Genomic DNA, 20,077 nt, shown 5'->3' with positions numbered 1-20,077 from the left:
TGAAGAGGCCTTTTCCTGTTTAAAACAAGCCTTCGCAACTGCACCTGTCCTACATCGACCCGAAGCTAACAAGCCATTCATCCTCGAGGTAGATGCCTCTTCCACCGGAGCGGGTGCAGTGCTCTCTCAGAAGTCCCCATCCGGCCGACTGATTACCTGCGGGTTCTTTTCAAAGGCCTTCTCGCCGGCAGAATGTAACTACACCATCGGGGATCGCGAGCTGCTGGCCATAAAATTGGCACTGGAGGAGTGGCGCTACCTTCTTGAGGGGTCGGTCCATCCGTTTACCATCTTTACCGACCACAAAAACCTTGCATATCTCCAGTCAGCCCAGAGACTTAACCCTCGGCAGGCCAGATGGTCTCTCTTCTTTGGACGGTTCGATTTTGAATTGCGCTTCCGTCCAGGGCCAAAGAACGTCAAGGCGGACGCATTGTCCCGGTCTCTGCAGTCTCCTGGTCTGGTGGAGGAACCAACTCACGTTATCGATCCAGCTAACATCATCACAGTGGCCCCTGTGAGATTGATTACTCCCCCTCCCGGCAAGACCTACGTTCCTGACTCTGAAAGAAAAAAGGTACTGCATTGGGGACATTCCTCTAAAGTTTCTGGACATGTCGGAGTCAAAAAGACGTTGGAGCTCATCGCTCGTTTTTATTGGTGGCCCTCACTCCGCCAGGATGTGATGGACTACACGGCCTCCTGTCCCTCTTGCGCCAAGGTCAAGATCCCTAGGCGACCACCCTCCGGCCTTCTGCTTCCTCTCCCGATTCCCTCGGTTCCTTGGCAACATATAGCTTTGGATTCATCACGGATCTGCCTAACTCTTCCGGATCTACGACTATCCTGGTAGCGGTCGACTGCTTCTCCAAGATGGCCCATTTTATTCCTCTTCCAGCACTGCCCTCCGCTCCAGAGTTGGCGAAGATTTTTATCCAGCACATCTTCCGCCTCCACGGCTTTCCGCAGCATATTGTTTCTGATCGAGGAGTACAGTTCACCTCTCGATTTTGGAGGGCCTTGTGTAAACTTCTGGAGGTAAGATTGGACTTTTCATCCGCGTACCACCCCCAGTCCAATGGTCAAGTAGAACGCGTTAATCAGGTGCTATCGTCCTACTTACGGCAGTTCTCTAACACTCATCAAGATAACTGGGTCCATCTACTCCCCTGGGCAGAATTCTCCTACAATAATCATCCCAGCGAATCATCAGCCAAGTCTCCGTTCTTCGTGGTCTTTGGCATGCACCCCGGTGTCCCTCTACCTACATCCGCTTCCTCCGGTGTGCCTGCAGCCGATTCCCTGACACAAGAGTTCTCTAGGATCTGGTCCGAGACTAAGGAAGCTCTCAGGAAGTCTGGGGAGCGCATGAAGAGGCACGCTGACAAAAGACGCTTGGATGCCCCAACTTACCTCCCGGGTCAACAAGTTTGGCTTTCGGCCAAGTACATTAGGCTAAAGCTCCCTTCTTACAAGCTGGGACCGCGCTACATTGGGCCTTTCAAGATTCTCAAACGCCTTAACAACGTATCTTACAAACTGGAGTTGCCTGCGTCGCTTCGGGTCCCCAACTCCTTCCATGTCTCTCTCCTTAAGCCAGTTGTCTTGAATCGATTCCACCCGGCCCCGAACCCCTCTCCTCTTCCTATCACGTCTGATGATGTCTTTGAAGTAAAAGACATTCTGGCCTCGAAAAGGGTTAGGGGTAAAACCTTTTTTCTGGTCGATTGGAAGGGTTTTGGTCCCAAGGAGAGATCTTGGGAGCCGCAGGGGAACATCATTGCTCCACGCATTCTTAAGAGATTTTTAGCCAGACGCGGGGGAGGGGAGTGTAAGAGAGGGGGTACTGTCAGCACCGCCTCCCGTTCCGCTGCCCCCGCTCCCGCTGCCATACTCACCGCCTCCGCTCCCGGTCCGACTCCCTCCTCTGACGCAGCCTGGATGCGTGCCCCCGCTCCTCTCGCTTTCCGGCAGCCGGCGTCCCGACGCACTCCTCCACTTCCCTCGGCCGCGCGCACTGTGCCTCTGCGCACGCGCCGGAGGGTTAGGCCACACGCCTCTGCCGTCAGCCGCCTGCCCTGCGTGACCTGACCCAGACCAGCCTCCTGACCTATCAGATGCCACCACAAGGTATTTCAGGCCGCCCTCCCTTAGTGGAGGCTCCTGACTATTGAGTTATCTCTCTGTTGTCTAGGCCGTGCTCGCTGCTACTAGCTGCTTGCTAGCAGCTCGCTCTCTGGTTACCCCTTGAGTCTTCGCCTCTTCCTCCTGCTTATCCCTGTTTCTCCCGCCTGTGCCTCCTGGTAACCCTCTGTGTCTCCTTCCCTTTTCAGTTTGCCTCTTCCTGGTTCCCGCCATCCGCCTCCGTCCTTCTGCACCTCCCTCCGCCTCTGAACCCTGGTCATCCTGTTTCCTCTCCGGATCTTCCGCTGCTCCTCATCCTCTGCTCACCCTCCTGAGCCGACCCCTGGTCTTGGCTGCCGTGGCGCTTGAACTCCCCGAGTCTGTTCCCTAACGGTCCGTGTATAGGGGTCGGTCCACTTGGTGTGCTCGCTCGGGGAGGGTTCGGCGTCACGGTCCAGAGGGTCCACTCTCGCTACCGTCATCCGCAGCGTAACAGAGCTTTTAGAACGAGCGCAGACCCCACAACCAGCAATGAATTTTTTTATGTCCGAACCAAGGGTAGGCCACCAAAAGATCCTAGCCACCGCCAGACGTGTGGCTGAAATACCAGGGTGAGCACTCAGCTTGGGTTTCAGGCGAAGTTGCTCTGGGACAAAAAACTTCCCCTCCAGCTTGGCCGCCGGGGCCTGCGACTGGGCCCCCTGAATCTCCCGTTCCAAATCAGATGAGACCTCTGCTATCACAACCCCAGGGTGAAGAATGGAGGACGGTGGCTCAGGGGGCGACACCGGCTGAAAACTGCGATAAGGCGTCAGCCTTGACATTCTTAGACCCTGGACGAAATGTAATCGTAAACTGAAAACGGGAAAAAAAAAGTGGGCGTTAGTCTTTTAGCAGACTCAATGTATGACAAATTTTTGTGATCCGTGATCACCGTAACCGGGTGACTGGCCCCCTCCAAAAAGTGCCTCCATTCTTCAAACGCCAATTTGACCGCAAGAAGCTCTCTATTGCCTACATCGTAATTTCTTTCCACAGCAGAGAACTTCTTGGAAAAGAAAGCACATGGCCTGAGGTTGGTTAGAGTGGCAGGCCCTTGGGACAACACCGCCCCCACCCCCACCTCAGAGGCGTCCACTTCCACGACGAATGGTTTGGACGGATCTGGCTGTACTAACACAGGAGCAGAAATAAAGCTTCTTTTCAGGGTCACAAAGGCCTCTTTTGCGAGCGAGGACCAGTTTCTCACATCCGCACCTTTACAAGTAAGATCTGTGAGTGGTTTGACCACCTGTGAAAACCCCCGAATAAATTTGCGGTAATAATTGGCGAACCCCAAGAAGCGCTGAAGACCCTTAAGGTCTTGGGGTTGCACCCAATCCGCAATGGCCTGCACCTTCTTGGGGTCCATGCGAAAACCCTCACAGGACACAATTAATCCCAAAAAAGACAATTCTTGATAAAAAACACACATTTCTCTAAATTGGCATACAGATGATTTTCCCTCAGTCTTTGGAGAACTGTTCGTACATGATTCAGATGAGATTGACTGTCATGTGAGTATATCAGAATATCGTCTAAGTAAATGACAACAAAACGACCAATGAGATCCGAGAATACCACGTTGATGAAATTCTGAAATATGGCTGGGGCATTGGTAAGACCAAGCGGCTTGACTACATTTTCAAACAGTCCCTCGGTCGTGAGGAACGTGGTTTTCCATTCATCCCCCTCCCGGACCCTTATCAAATTATATGCCCCCCGAAGATCCAGTTTGGAGAACCATTTTTCCCCTGAAAGTTGGTTACACAAATCGGGAATCAACGGAAGGGGGTACGTATTTCGTACAGTAATCTTGTTCAGCTCACGAAAATCGAGGCAGGGACGTAAACCACCATCTTTTTCTCTTAACAAAAAAAAACCCTGCCGCCACAGGTGAGACTGAGGGACGTATGTGTCCTTTGCGAAGACTCTCAGCAATGTACTCTTTCATGGCCAAGCGCTCAGGGCCAGATAAATTAAACAGGGCTTTAGGCAATTTAGCCCCCGGGACTAACTCGATAGCGCAGTCAAAGGGTCTATGTGGCGGCAACGTCTCGGCCTCGCTTTCAGAGAACACATCTTCGAATTCTTTCAGGTACTCCGGAATACCTTCCAGCTCGACAGATGACACAGATACAGATTTAACAGGTTCAACCAATAGTGCAGACTTATCACATAACATCGAATCATTAAACCCCCACTGAACAATCTCCCTCCGTTTTCCAGTTAATGACTGGGTTATAGCGTTGTAACCAGGGCATGCCCAACACCAACCCTGCTGGTAGATTGTCCGGAACCAAACAACTTAATTTTTTCCACATGGGTAGCACCCACTTTGAGTGAAAACAAGTCAGACATAAAGAGAATTTCCTCTTTAGTGAGGGGGGAGGAGTCAATGCCCACCACTTTGATCGGAACCTTAAGTCTAACTGTCCCTATCTTACAGCGTGTGACCAATTGGGAGTCAATGAGATTGATGGATGATCCGCAGTCCACGAAAGCTGTAGAGGGAAACCAACAATCGTCCACTAACAGTTCCACATGAAGCAGCACCTTAGAAAACGAGGAAAAGGGTACCTGAGGGTCTGAGTAGTCTCCCTGCTGACTACCCAGACCTAGTCGTTTCCCGTCGACCGGGTTGAGGATGGACAATCAGGACACTCCCTTTTCCAATGTCCCGTTTTACCACAGTAGAAGCATAACTGCTTTTCTCTCCGGCGTTGTCTCTCCTTTTCCTTCAGGGAGAGAGCCCCTACGTACATGGGTACAGAAACAGTCTCTTTTCCACTAGGGAACAATGGAGTCTCCACCTGCATAACCCCCCTGGCCCGCAGCCTGCGGTCCATCCGGACAGCCTGGGTCATGGCGTCCTCTAGAGTTAGGTGGGGGATGTAATGCCAAGGCATCCTGTAACCGCTCGGACAAGCCTCTGCGAAAGAGTCCTCGGAGTGCGTCGTCGTCCCAAGAGACCTCTGCGGCCCAGCGGCGGAATTCTGTGCAAAACCACTCAGCCGAGTGTTTCCCCTGACAGACACTCATCACCATGTCCTCTGCCAATCGCACTTGGTCCGGCTCATCATATATGTGCCCGAGGGCCTCAAAAAACGCATTCACAGGCACTCTCTCAGGGGCGGTGGGAGGAAGGGAGAAAGCCCAAGCTTGTGGGGACCCTCTTAACAGAGACATAATGACCCCAACCTTCTGACTTTCGTCCCCAGAGGAACGTGGTTGTGATATACAATGCAGGCTGTCAGCTCATGCAGCCCCTTCCCCCCCCTCCTCTTTTCGCCCATGGCTCACTCACACACTGACCAGTGCCCCCCTGCCTGGGCTAGCTCTGAAACCTTAAACCAACTTCCTCTCGAAGAGCAGGGGGAAGGGATCCCTTTGTTTGGAAAAACACAGGCTGTATGCCGGTATATGGGAAACATAAAAATAAGTCATATTACAAAAACCATACCCAGCAGAGATATAACAATCATATTTTTGTGATCTGCGCGATCCCGGCGTCCTTACGGCGCCTGTGGCGTAATTCTCAGACTTACAGAACCTGAAATATGGGTTCCTTCTAAACGGTGTATCAGCACCACTGCATATTTGGTCTTGAATCATTGTACTCAACAAATCACAACCAATGATGCCCTAAATGTGTCCGTGCGGGCTGCCCCCACGGAGTTATGATTAGTATAAGTTTTCTAGTGTAATTCTACATCCAAAAGGAAAAGGTGGGATTAACCCAGCATGCATCTCTCCGTGATGTCACATAACAAGTCTGTAAAGCATTCCCTGGACAAAACCAGAGCAGAACAGCTCAAGTCGTCTTGCTAGAAAGACCCGCAGATGAGCGGAGAAGTGCAGCTCCGCCTCCACCCCCCTTAAAGCCACATGGGATGCCAACTGACCACATGTGAGTGTGACTTTCTATCCTTTTAATCCTTTTATTTTATATCTGTACTGTACATATGTTATGTCTCAATTTTATAGCAACTTTTATCTGTAATCACTGTCCTCTTTCGGAAAATAAATGATTTAATTATTTAGATCTGTCTCCATGCTCTAAGAATCGAACTATACGCCTTTGATAGATAATCGCTACTAATTCAAGGGGTTTGCCACGGACCCTCTTAATTTAACACTGTGAATTAAGTAACCGTGACTGGTGGCAGCACGTTGTGCACGGCTATTGCGGCTTGCTGGCAGTCTAGAAGGGTCTTATATTGCTGAATGAGGGGCTGCGGCCACAGCATTGATAATTCCCTTACTGCAGAAGCCTGATTGCCGGTTCACAACAGGCAGCCCGTCCGGCGACTAATTATCCTAGGTGCAGTTCCCTGACTGACCTGAGGGTAAGGGGGGCGCCGGAGAGCTGCGAGTTCCAAAGTGGAACTGAGAAAGTGGGATATACATAAAAGCAGTACTTGGAAGATTGATAGCAGTGGTGGGGCATCCAAATTAAACTCCCCCTGCGGCAAATTGTAGAGCGAGATTAGCTTGCTGGATATTTTTGTCACATGGTGCCAGTGGTGGGATAACTAAGATAAGCCCCAACGGTGCCTGTGATAGCCATGGGCCGGCATTGTGTCTCGTCCCTCCGTCCGCTGATACACCCGTGTCAGTGGTGGGACTGTGACATAGTGGTGACACAGGGTCCGCTGTCCGTCGCGTTTTGGTGGCAGCGGGACCCCCGTTAGTCGCCCGTAAGTGGACGAACGGCCGTGGGCTGTTCGTCACATATTGGTGGCAGAGCGGTGGGATCATCCTAGAGCATTAGTGATTTGGTTTGAGCAATCATTCCTCTCACTAAAAACCTGCACGGTTCCTGCGGGAATCCTGCATCATAGGTTTTGGAGAACAGACTCAGTGGTTACTAGTCCTGAGACATTAGTGTGTACTTGCAAGTATCCCCCTCCCGTTTCTTCGTTTTTCTTTTTCTATCTTTTATTTGGCAACCATGGCGGCAAAAGGAGAACCTTGGTACAACCGGCAGACAAAGGAAGTTCTTGCTGGGTTATGCACGTACCAAGGCCTTGACGCCACGAACAAAAACAGAGCTCAAATGATCGCGGCTCTAGTGCAGCTGGACAACGACCAGAATCCAGCGAGCGCAGAAGGTGGCCCAAGTGGCAATGGGGCTGCAGCAGAGGCTCCACTCATGAGCACTGGCCCCACATTCAATCAGAGCACGCTGGACCCCTACCTGCAAGCGGCCTTGGACGCACTCCCTGCCGAAGACCGTGACGGACGTCTGCAGCTGATCCAGCAAGCTCGAGAGAGAACAGAGCAGCGAGCCGAGCGGGAGGTGGAGAGACGCGAGCGCCAGGCGGAGGCTGAGAGAGCCGAGCGCCAGGCGCAGAGGGCCCATGAACTGGAGGTACTCCAGCGGGGTGGGAATGCCCCCACAGCCCGAAGCAGTGAGCCCAGCAGCGTCCAGACTCCTAAACCCCGGACAGAGCATTTTCCCGTGATGGAAAAGGACGGGGACTTGGACACGTTTCTGCGAGTCTTTGAGAAAGCCTGCAGACAGTACCAGCTGCCTAGAGACCAATGGGCAAGGTACTTGACCACAGGGCTAAAAGGCAAAGCCCTGGAGGCATTTGCTTCTCTTCCGCCAGAAGCCGATGACGACTATGAAGCCATAAAGCAGGCGCTGATCGCCAAATACCGGCTGACACCTGAGGTATACCGAAAGAAGTTCCGACACCTCCAACGTGGCCCACACGATAGCTACAGTGATGTGGTGCAAGGACTCAGGACCCACTTTGACCAGTGGATCCATGGACTGTCCGTTGAATCCTTTGAGCAGCTACGGGACCTGATGATCAAAGACCAGTTCCTGCATCTCTGCCCAGCTGAGGTCCGACAGTTCATCCTGGACCGCGAACCAACGAACGCGGACAAAGCGGCGCAGATTGCCGACAACTATGAGGCCAACCGGAAGCCCGAGACGCGGAGGCCAGTCACCACCAGCTGGAGAGGGGGTAAGCCTGCACCCAACCCCAATGCCCCAGCTAGCCGTCCCTCCGGAGGCCCAGTCCCTGTTGCCAACAACAGGCCGGCTACTGACAGTCGCCTGTGTCACCACTGCAAGCGGCCTGGTCACTTCTCTTACACCTGTCCGGATAGGCCGAAGAACCCCCCAGCCAAGGCCCCTGGGCCCAACGCCTCTGTTCTTTTGGTGGGAGGTGTGGTTGGGAGGGCTGACGACAACGTTCAACCTGTTCAGGTGGGGGCCCGTCTTGCTACAGGCCTCAAGGACACCGGGGCTGAACGAACCCTCATCCGTCCTGGACTGGCGGCCCCTGAAGAGTTTGTTGTGGGGAAAACCCTGACTGTCACCGGGATTGGAGGCACCCGTTGTCCCTTGCCAGTGGCACGAGTTCTTCTTGACTGGGGTGCCGGTAGCGGGTTGAGGGAGGTGGGAGTGTCTGAAAATTTGCCCACTGATGTTTTATTGGGGACTGACTTGGGGCGGATGGTTGCATACTACGTCCCTGACACCCTTCCCCAAACTGATAATAAGGGTAACGTTAACCCTGATGATGATGAGGGGAAACTGAATGTGTTACCTGCTAATGCCTTGATGAGTAATGATGCAACTAACAACCATTCTTTCCCCAGGTATGATGCTGATGCTGATGTGAATGTACCAAAGCAAACTGATAACCATTCTTCTCCTAGGAAGGATGATGATGATGTTGATGTATCTGTGCCGACTGTACCCGTTAAACCTCTCTTTTTGAATCGGTAGATGTGTCCACAGGTACCGAAGTGCTCAGCCCGGCCACTCTGCGGAGTGAGACGGCTGAGGAACCCCTGGCAGGAGCAAGCAACGGTGCTCAAGGAAATGGGGAGGTGCATGGGGACCATGAGGAAGGTAATGCCATGCAGCTGACCAGTGCCACCGAGGAAGGTAACTGGCCCATAAGTAGCACTGCTCCTGAAGTGTTGGGGGTGGATGGGGAGGTAGAGCCCAGGGCAGCACCGGCTGGTGGGTCTGTAGAAATCCCCAGGGAGACAGCATACATAGCAGCTGTCACACGCAGTCAGAGTGCCCAGATCGCAGGTAACGCACTGTCTTCTGGACCCTCTGCTGCTACAGGAGAGACTAAACCAGAGGTGAACCCAGAGCCGGTTCCAGAGGGTCCCAGTAAAGGAGGTACCCTGACGTCACTTCTGGCAGCCTCCAGCATGGAGTTCCAGGCTGCTCTGCACTCAGATGCCAGCCTGGAGAAATTGAGAGGTCTCGCCAAGACGCCCACCTCCGAGTCTGATAAGGAGAGGGTGTTCTGGGAACGAGGAAGGTTGTACCGGGAGACAGTACCCGGAGATCCTAAAAAGGAGTGGTTGAGGGAAAGACAGTTGGTCGTCCCCTATCAGTTCAGAACTGAGTTGTTGCGGATTGCCCATGAGATTCCACTCGCTGGACACTTGGGGATCGGCAAAACAAAGGCACGGCTGTCTGAACACTTCTATTGGCCCAAGATGGGGACAGATGTAACACACTACTGCCACTCGTGTGCCACCTGTCAAAAAGTGGGTAAGGCGGGGCCTGCTCTTAAGGCTCCCCTTATTCCTTTGCCGGTGATAGAGGAGCCTTTCCAGAGAATCGCGGTGGCCATTGTAGGACCGCTGTCCGTCCCCAGCAGCTCCAGAAAGCGATACATTCTCACCGTGGTAGACTACGCTACCCGGTACCCAGAGGCAGTAGCTCTGTCTTCAACCAGGGCAGATAAGGTGGCTGAAGCTCTGGTGACCATCTTTTCAAGGGTAGGATTTCCCAGGGAGATGCTTACCGATCAAGGGCCCCAATTCATGTCTCGCCTAATGGAGGCTCTCTGTGAGAAAATGCAGGTGACGCACCTGGTATCGAGTCCGTATCACCCACAGACTAATGGTTTGTGTGAACGCTTCAACGGTACCCTCAAACAGATGCTCCGCATACTGGTTGAGACCCAAGGGCGCGACTGGGAGCGGTACCTCCCACACCTGCGGTTCGCTTACAGAGAAGTTCCGCAGGCCTCGACCGGGTTCTCCCCCTTCGAGCTCCTGTATGGCAGGCGAGTCCGGGGACCCCTTGGGTTGATAAGAGAATCCTGGGAAGATGAGCCAAACCCCACAGAAGTGTCCATCGTGGATTATGTCATGCGCTTCCGTGACAAGATGCAGACCTTGACGCAGTTGGTGCATGACAACATGACGCAGGCTCAGGCTGACCAGAAGCGCTGGTACGACCAGAACGCCCAGGAGCGGACCTACCAGGTGGGTCAAAAGGTGTGGGTGCTGGTCCCAGTACCAACGGATAAGCTTCAGGCAGCCTGGGAAGGCCCGTACGTCGTCCACCAACAGCTCAACCCGGTCACCTACGTGGTCACGCTTGACCATGCTTGGGGTAGGCGCAAGGCCTTTCACGTCAACATGCTGAAGGCGCACTACGAACGTGAAGCTTGCGTCCTACCGGTCTGCAATCTGCCAGAGGATGGGGAGGAAGATCCCCTCCTGGACATGCTGGCCCAGGCCAAGGCCGATGGGTCCATTGAGGACATGGAGATAAGTGGTTCGCTAACCGTATCCCAGCGGTTGCAGTTGATGGCCATCCTGGAACCCTTCCGGGCCGTGTTCACCAACCAACCGGGGAGGACGGAGTTAGCGGTTCATGAGGTGGACACAGGGAATCACGCCCCATTACGGCGAACACCCTATCGGATCTCTGAAGCGGTGCAACAAGTCATGCGCCAAGAGATCGATGAGATGTTAAGGCTGGGGGTGATTCGACGGTCAAAAAGCGCATGGGCTTCACCTGTAGTCCTCGTACCTAAAAAGGATCGAACCACGCGGTTCTGCGTGGACTACAGGGGGCTCAACGCCATCACAACCTCTGATGCCCACCCAATGCCGCGCATCGAGGATCTGCTCGAGCGGTTGACAAAAGCCAAGTACATATCCATCATGGATTTGAGTCGGGGATACTGGCAGATTCCCCTGAGCCCTGAGGCGCAGGAGAAATCCGCCTTTATCACCCCCTTTGGACTGTACGAGTCCACGGTCATGCCCTTCGGCATGAAGAATGCCCCTGCCACTTTCCAGCGGATGGTCAACCACCTGCTTCGGGGACTGGAGGAGTACGCGGTGGCGTACTTAGACGATATTGCCGTCTTCAGTTCCACCTGGGAGGAACACCTTCAGCACCTCCAGGAGGTGCTCAAGCGTCTTCACAGGCAGGCCTGACCATCAAGCCGGGGAAGTGCCAGATAGGCATGCACAAGGTCCACTACCTGGGGCACCGGGTAGGCGGGGGTTCCATGAGTCCGGAGCCAGAAAAAGTGGACGCAATCGTGTCCTGGCCCACCCCCAGGACCAAGAAACAGGTGAAGTCCTTCTTGGGCACTGCAGGGTACTATAGGCGGTTCGTACAGGACTATAGCGCCCTTGCCAAACCCTTGACTGACCTCACCAAGCAGAGGCTACCCCAAACAGTCAACTGGACAGATGACTGTGAGGCGGCTTTCCAAGCTTTGAAAGCAGCCCTGTGCAACTCTCCAGTGTTGAGAGCAGTCGACAGCAGTCGCCCGTTTCTGGTACAGACCGACGCCAGCGAGTTTGGCCTCGGTGCTGTGCTTAGCCAGGTCGACTCGGGGGACCAAGAGCACCCCGTGTTGTATCTGAGCCGGAAACTTTTGCCGAGGGAAGTGGCATACTCGACCATCGAGAAGGAGTGTCTGGCCATGGTGTGGACACTGCAGCATTTGCAGCCCTACCTGTACGGGCGCGCCTTCACGGTGGTAACTGACCACAACCCTCTGAGCTGGTTGCACACAGTGTCCGGAACCAATGGAAGATTGCTCCGCTGGAGCCTTGCCCTTCAACAGTACGACTTTACTGTAAAACACAGGAAGGGCAGTGAAAACGGCAATGCCGATGGGTTGTCCCGCCGGGGCGAACCCGCGGAGGTGCGCATGGCCGATTACCGAGAGGTAATGCCTCCTTAGCGCCCTCTTAAGGGGGGAGGTGTGATATACAATGCAGGCTGTCAGCTCATGCAGCCCCTTCCCCCCCTCCTCTTTTCGCCCATGGCTCACTCACACACTGACCAGTGCCCCCCTGCCTGGGCTAGCTCTGAAACCTTAAACCAACTTCCTCTCGAAGAGCAGGGGGAAGGGATCCCTTTGTTCGGAAAAACACAGGCTGTATGCCGGTATATGGGAAACATAAAAATAAGTCATATTACGAAAACCATACCCAGCAGAGATATAACAATCATATTTTTGTGATCTGCGCGATCCCGGCGTCCTTACGGCGCCTGTGGCGTAATTCTCAGACTTACAGAACCTGAAATATGGGTTCCTTCTAAACGGTGTATCAGCACCACTGCATATTTGGTCTTGAATCATTGTACTCAACAAATCACAACCAATGATGCCCTATATGTGTCCGTGCGGGCTGCCCCCACGGAGTTATGATTAGTATAAGTTTTCTAGTGTAATTCTACATCCAAAAGGGAGAGGTGGGATTAACCCAGCATGCATCTCTCCGTGATGTCACATAGCAAGTCTGTAAAGCATTCCCTGGACAAAACCAGAGCAGAACAGCTCAAGTCGTCATGCTAGAAAGACCCGCAGATGAGCGGAGAAGTGCAGCTCCGCCTCCACCCCCCTTAAAGCCACATGGGATGCCAACTGACCACATGTGAGTGTGACTTTCTATCCTTTTAATCCTTTTATTTTATATCTGTACTGTACATATGTTATGTCTCAATTTTATAGCAACTTTTATCTGTAATCACTGTCCTCTTTCGGAAAATAAATGATTTAATTATTTAGATCTGTCTCCATGCTCTAAGAATCGAACTATACGCCTTTGATAGATAATCGCTACTAATTCAAGGGGTTTGCCACGGACCCTCTTAATTTAACACTGTGAATTAAGTAACCGTGACTGGTGGCAGCACGTTGTGCACGGCTATTGCGGCTTGCTGGCAGTCTAGAAGGGTCTTATATTGCTGAATGAGGGGCTGCGGCCACAGCATTGATAATTCCCTTACTGCAGAAGCCTGATTGCCGGTTCACAACAGACAGCCCGTCCGGCGACTAATTATCCTAGGTGCAGTTCCCTGACTGACCTGAGGGTAAGGGGGGGCCGGAGAGCTGCGAGTTCCAAAGTGGAACTGAGAAAGTGGGATATACATAAATCCCCGCAGTACTTGGAAGATTGATAGCAGTGGTGGGGCATCCAAATTAAACTCCCCCTGCGGCAAATTGTAGAGCGAGATTAGCTTGCTGGATATTTTTGTCACATGGTGCCAGTGGTGGGATAACTAAGATAAGCGGTGCCTGTGATAGCCGTGGGCCGGCATTGTGTCTCGTCCCTCCGTCCGCTGATACACCCGTGTCAGTGGTGGGACTGTGACATAGTGGTGACACAGGGTACGCTGTCCGTCGCGTTTTGGTGGCAGCGGGACCCCCGTTAGTCGCCCGTAAGTGGACGAACGGCCGTGGGCTGTTCGTCACAGTGGTCTCAAACTAAAGAAGAGTTTGCACCCCTCCATGAAGACCCTGAACTCCTTTTTGTTCCCAGAAAATAAATCAGGCAGTTTAACAGGTGGTTCTGGGGACACCAAAGCAACATCACTCGCCCTAGCCCCGAGACCCAGCAGCTAGAGCCCCCCGCACTGTCTCAGAAACCTGCTGCTGAGAACGAGCCAGAGCTTGCTGCTCCAGAGATAAACCCTGAAACATCTGACTCAGATTTTTCATTTGCTCAGCAAGAGATTGTATGGGATCCATATTTCTCAGCAGAGAAAAAAAAAACCCCAAAAACTTAATGGTCAGTTATAATGTCAGGAATACCGCACTGTACTTTCTCACTGAGCCAGTGCGCGTGTCCTGAGTGTCAGGATCCTGTCAGCACCGGCGTGCAGCCTCCGCTGAGCAGGGACTCACCCACACTGTAGGGGTACCGGGGTCAGGTACAGCCAGAAAGTACCGATGCACAGGACCTGTGGATGCTGAAGTTTAGCAAGCAGACACGGGACCTACGGTCATGTGACTGCAAGGGGGCGGGGCTTAGCGTCCTGCTTAGTGAGATGGAAAGACACTATACAGAATTACTCAGAGTCAGGCAAAACGGGGTTCATACACAGAGATAGCTGTAATGTACCAAGGATGAGACAGAGCGGATAGTCAGGGCCAAGCAGCAGTCAAAACCAAACAGACACAGAAGGTACCAAGCAGGATCAAAAGCAATATCCAGAGAACAGACTGAGTCATACACAGATTGTCAAGCAACCAGAACACAGCAAAAACACACTCAGGGGTCACCACACTATGCCAAGGGCAAGAGTATAACTGACAGGGATGGGAGCGTCCTGAGGCTATAAGAAGCCTCTCCCAGAACCAGGGAGAGGCCACAATCATAGCCCCAGGTGTGCAGGTGAGCCTGCACGCACCGGGATCACAACCTTTAACCCCAGAACTGCCAGTCATCAGCACTGGTTCCAGACATTAACTCCACGTGTGCGAGTCAAACCCGCACTGAGATCATGACAACCATCACATGTTTCTCAACGCAAGCAATGACTAGCCAGGTCTTTCCCCGGGAAGGAACAACCACGGAAAGGGCAGTCTCCAATGAAGGAAACCACCTATGCCAAAACATGGTATCCATCCACAGACAGCTGTTTCGGGGTATTGCCCCTCATCAGTGTGGAGTAGGAAACTGGCCAGTAGGAGCAATGCCTAGTAGAAGACTGTGAAAAATGAGGAACAAGTAGGCATTGCTCCTACTGGCGAGTTTCCTACTCCACACTGGTGAAGGGCAATACCCCGAAACAGCTGTCTGTGGATGGATACCATGTTTTGGCATAGGTGGTTTCCTTCATTGGAGACTGCCCTTCCCGTGGTTGTTCCTTCCCGGGGAAAGACCTGGCTAGTCATTCATTGCTTGCGTTGAGAAACATGTGATGGTGTCTCCGCGGCTTGTGTTTTGCATGTTTTTACATATTTCCCATAAGGGATGGGGGCATTGCTCTGGAATCACTGCGTTGAGAAACATCTGATGGTGTCTCCGCAGTGTTGGATGTTGAAACTACTGGCGAGTTTCCTACTCCACACTGATGAGGGGCAATACCCCGAAACAGCTGTCTGTGGATGGATACCATGTTTTGGCATAGGTGGTTTCCTTCATTGGAGACTGCCCTTCCCGTGGTTGTTCCTTCCCGGGGAAAGACCTGGCTAGTCATTGCTTGCGTTGAGAAACACCAGTAGATTGAAGACCACTCGTCATCCACACGGATTGTCTCCTCAATCCACCATCCTTTGATAGGGAGGTGGAGAGGGTTCTATATCCGCCTGTCACCATCCGCTTTCTGACAGTGGTGGTGCAGTGGGGCCTCACAGATGCCGCATGGGGCCTCTGCATGTTACCTGAGGTCATTTTCCTGTCAGGATTGTTGAGGTAAGCTGGCATGTCCGGCTGAAGAACCTGGCTCCAGAAGGGTGTACTTGGGGGCGACACCCCATGTTCCCGTCTGTTGCTGATGTGGGGAGAGCAGACCCATTGAAGGAATCCGTCGCCCCTGAGCTCAGGCCGCCCAGGCCGGCGTTGAGGTTGCAGGAGGGGATACGGGGAGACGACACTCTGCGTGCCCGCCTGTTCATGATTTTGGGAGATCGGGACCTTGAAAGGCCCCGTCGCCCCTTCAATCCGTAGAAAAAAAGGTAGAAATTTAAAAATTTAAAAATAAACTAATAACGTCGGGGTCTGAAGCCAGGCCCTAGTGCCTCCTACAGACACTAAGCAAGAACTGGTTCAGGGTAGAGCCAGCAGAGGGTGTATACTGCAGAGGAGCTAATCTCTTTGTGTGTTTGCTTAGTGTCCTCCTAGTGGCAGCAGCATAACACCCATGGTCCTGTGTCCCCCAATGAGGCGAAGGAGAAAGTTATTTATTCATTCCTATTACTTTTGGGATATTACTAGCACTTGTTTTGCCAACCAGCTTGTCCTATTGCAAGAGAATTTTGAACACCACAACAGGGTTTTTTTTATACTTTCCTTCATTAAATAAGATTTGGTTCAGGTGATCACCTAATCAGAAGCACATTAAGTAGAATAAGGTGGACTCTGGTTGGAATTCAACTGACCCTGGAATGGAATGGCTGTCAGACATGTAGAGAAGCTGATTTTTATAAAACTGTGCAGTGGTCTCTTAATTTTTGCCATAGCTGTATATATACACTCACTGGCCACTTTATTAGGTACACCATGCTAGTAACGGGTTGGACCCCCTTTTGCCTTCAGAACTGCCTCAATTCTTCGTGGCAGAGATTCAACAAGGTGCTGGAAGCATTCCTCAGAGATTTTGGACCATATTGACATGATGGCATCACACAGTTGGCGCAGATTTGTCGGCTGCACATCCCTGATGCGAATCTCCCGTTCCACCACATCCCAAAGATGCTCTATTGGATTGAGATCTGGTGACTGAGGAGGCCATTTGAGTACAGTAAACTCATTGTCATGTTCAAGAAACCAATCTGAGATGATTCGAGCTTTATGACGTGGCGCATTATCCTGCTGAAAGTAGCCATCAGATGTTGGGTACATTGTGGTCATAAAGGGATGGACATGGTCAGCAACAATACTCAGGTAGGCTGTGGCGTTGCAACGATGCTCAATTGGTACCAAGGGGCCCAAAGAGTGCCCAGAAAAAATTCCCCACACCATGACACCACCACCACCAGCCTGAACCGTTGATACAAGGCAGGATGGATCCATGCTTTCATGTTGTTTACGCCAAATTCTGACCCTACCATCCGAATGTCGCAGCAGAAATCGAGACTCATCAGACCAGGCAACGTTTTTCCAATCTTCTACTGTCCAATTTCGATGAGCTTGTGCAAATTGTAGCCTCAGTTTCCTGTTCTTAGCTGAGAGGAGTGGTACCCAGTGTGGTCTTCTGCTGCTGTAGCCCATCTGCCTCAAAGTTCGACGCACTGTGCGTTCAGAGATGCTCTTCTGCCTACCTTGGTTGTAACGGGTGGCAATTTGAGTCACTGTTGCCTTTCTATCAGCTCGAACCAGTCTGCCCATTCTCCTCTGACCTCTGGCATCAACATGGCATTTCCGGCCACAGAGCTGCCGCTCACTGGATTTTTTTTCTTTTTCGGACCATTCTCTGTAAACCCTAGAGATGGTTGTGCGTGAAAATCCCAGTAGATCAGCAGTTTCTGAAATTCTCAGACCAGCCCTTCTGGCACCAACAATCATGCCACGTTCAAAGGCACTCAAATCACCTTTCTTCCCCATACTGATGCTCGGTTTGAACTGCAAGAGATTGTCTTGACCATGTCTACATGCCTAAATGCACTGAGTTGCCGCCATGTGATTGGCTGATTAGAAATTAAGTCTTAACACACAGTTGGACAGGTGTACCTAATAAAGTGGCCAGTGAGTGTATATTCCCTGTGTTGGAATCGGAGGTGTATATACCATACGCTCACTGTTAGTTTCCCAATAACTGGTCTATTAGTGGAAACAGCCTGCGGCCTCCTCCGTTAATCATCGGTCAATCGTGTAATTGTCCGGGCGACAGGGGACAGCAGTGAACTGTTCGTGACAAAAGATAACAGCGGGTGGGGTTCAGTTTCGACCCCCCGGCCTTAATCTTTGACAGTCGTGAAATGTACAGTATAGTTTTCTTTTTCTGGATGATTTTACCATGTTTGTAGATTCTTTAGTACTTTTTCTCTTTTCCAAATCTGTGTTTGTTGCACGGTTATAATATTGGCTCTCCTATGAAAAGAGCAAAAAACATAATTAGATAGCAGGGGGTCCTAATGAAAATGCCTCTGATCAGATTCCCTTTTCCAAAAACAACAGCACTTAATGAGTTTGACAGAGCAGAGCAAAGCCTTAAGGCCCCTTTACATTTAGCGATGCACCAGCGATCCGACAACGATACGACCCGGCAGAGGCGTATCTAGGCTTTCTGGCACCCGGGGCAAGAATTCGGTTCGGCGCCCCCCCCCCCCCCAAGTACATATGCGACTTGCACACTTAGCTATGTACCCACGAGCTGCTCCTCCTAATGCTCTCAGTGTTCAGTAAAAAACTGAGAGAAGCAGGAAGAGAAGCTCGTTGTCACAGGACCATAACTATGAAAATCGCACATGAGTGAAGTGTCCATGTGATGACTACTGGAACCTACAGAGCTAAATCCTGACATTGCAGCTTCTGAATTCTCACAACTAATGCACTGCACACATTTAAGATTATCCCTTGCTGATGTACCGTCATGTCAGCACAAGTATGTGATTTATATACTTCTGGCCACATTCCGACTAGACGTGCCCGGCCCCGCTCTGTTCATTTTCATTGAGTGAGGCCACACATGTCTAGTCAGCATGTGACCGTATGTACAGTATGTAAATTACCGGCACGAGAGAATCCTAACAGCGTTCAGTGAGCACTGTGAGAATTCAGACGTCTGCAGTCACATAGAATGTCTGCAGACTCCGTACAAACCTGGACAACCCCTTTAATGTTCCTAACAAATAAAAACATGAGAATTAGTCAGTATCACAAATAACATTTACATCCAGGTACCTTATAGATGACGTCGTCTCTGCAGTCAGTCACCTTTTCTTCTAGACCCCATGATGAGTTTTCTCATCCACATCTCGTCTCTGCAGACTTCCATCTTCTCCGGTCTTCTGCAGCAAATCTCCACACGATGCCCTTAAAGATAGAAGTGTCATTATAATGCCCCTAAATAAAAATATCTGCAATATACTGTCACCTCACACTATTCCCCCTCCCTCCTCATACGGTCTCCTCTATCATCCCACCTGTTCACCATACTGTCTCCTCATATATTTACCCCCTCACTCTCTATACTGTCTGCTCACACATACCCCCGACTCCCCATACTGTGTCTGCACACATACATTAACCCATTCGCTCCCCATACTGTCTGCACCAATCCCCCATACTGTTTCCTCATACATACTCTTTATTTTGTGTCCTCAAATCTCCCCACACATTAAATCCCCCATCCCCATTCCAAATCCCCCCCACACATTAAATAACCCCCCATCCCCACTCCAAATCCCCCCACACATTAACCCAATCCCCACTCATTAACCCCCATCAGCACTCCAAATACCCCCATACATTAACCCCCATCCCCATTCATTAACCCCCGCACACATTAACCCAATCCCCATTCATTAACCCCCGCACACATTAACCCAATCCCCACTCATTAACCCCATCACCACTCCAAATCCCCCCACACATTAAATAACCATCTGCACTCCAAATACCCCCACACATTAACCCCCATCCCCATTCATTAACCCCCACACACATTAACCCCCATCCCCACTCATTAACGCCCCCACACATTAATCCCCATCCCCATTCATTAACCCCCGCACACATTAACCCAATCCCCACTCATTAACCCCCATCACATTAAATAACCCCCATCTCCACTCCAAATCCCCCCACACATTAACACCATGGCATCCCCACTCATTAACCCCCACACACATTAACCCCCATCCCCACTCATTAACCTCCATCCCCACTCCAAATACCCCCACACATTAACCCCCATCCCCATTCATTAACCCCCACACACATTAACCCCCATCCCCACTCATTAACGCCCCCACACATTAATCCCCATCCCCATTCATTAACCCCCGCACACATTAACCCAATCCCCACTCATTAACCCCCATCACATTAAATAACCCCCATCTCCACTCCAAATCCCCCCACACATTAACACCATGGCATCCCCACTCATTAACCCCCACACACATTAACCCCATCCCCACTCATTAACCCCCATCCCCACTCCAAATACCCCCACACATTAACCCCCATCCCCATTCATTAACCCCCACAC

The 20,077-nt window shown here is 51.6% G+C and overlaps 1 protein-coding gene across 1 annotated transcript in view; it reads right to left on the bottom strand.

Annotated features, from left to right (window-relative positions):
* LOC141048459 (serine protease FAM111A-like) overlaps positions 1 to 20,077 on the bottom strand; it is a 172,377-nt gene that overhangs the window by 66,193 nt on the left and 86,107 nt on the right. Inside the window, exon 7 of the mRNA XM_073544024.1 lies at positions 17,878 to 17,952. Within this exon, the coding sequence (XP_073400125.1) occupies positions 17,878 to 17,952 (75 nt within the window). The remainder of the gene's footprint in view (positions 1 to 17,877; positions 17,953 to 20,077) is intronic.

This window comes from Dendrobates tinctorius, unplaced genomic scaffold (genome assembly GCF_039654945.1).
Source record: "Dendrobates tinctorius isolate UK_male_01 unplaced genomic scaffold, ASM3965494v1 ptg000136l, whole genome shotgun sequence".
Lineage (NCBI taxonomy): Eukaryota > Metazoa > Chordata > Amphibia > Anura > Dendrobatidae > Dendrobates > Dendrobates tinctorius.
The sequence above is the reverse complement of the archived record's forward strand: the minus strand, read 5'-3'. Positions and strand labels throughout refer to the sequence as shown.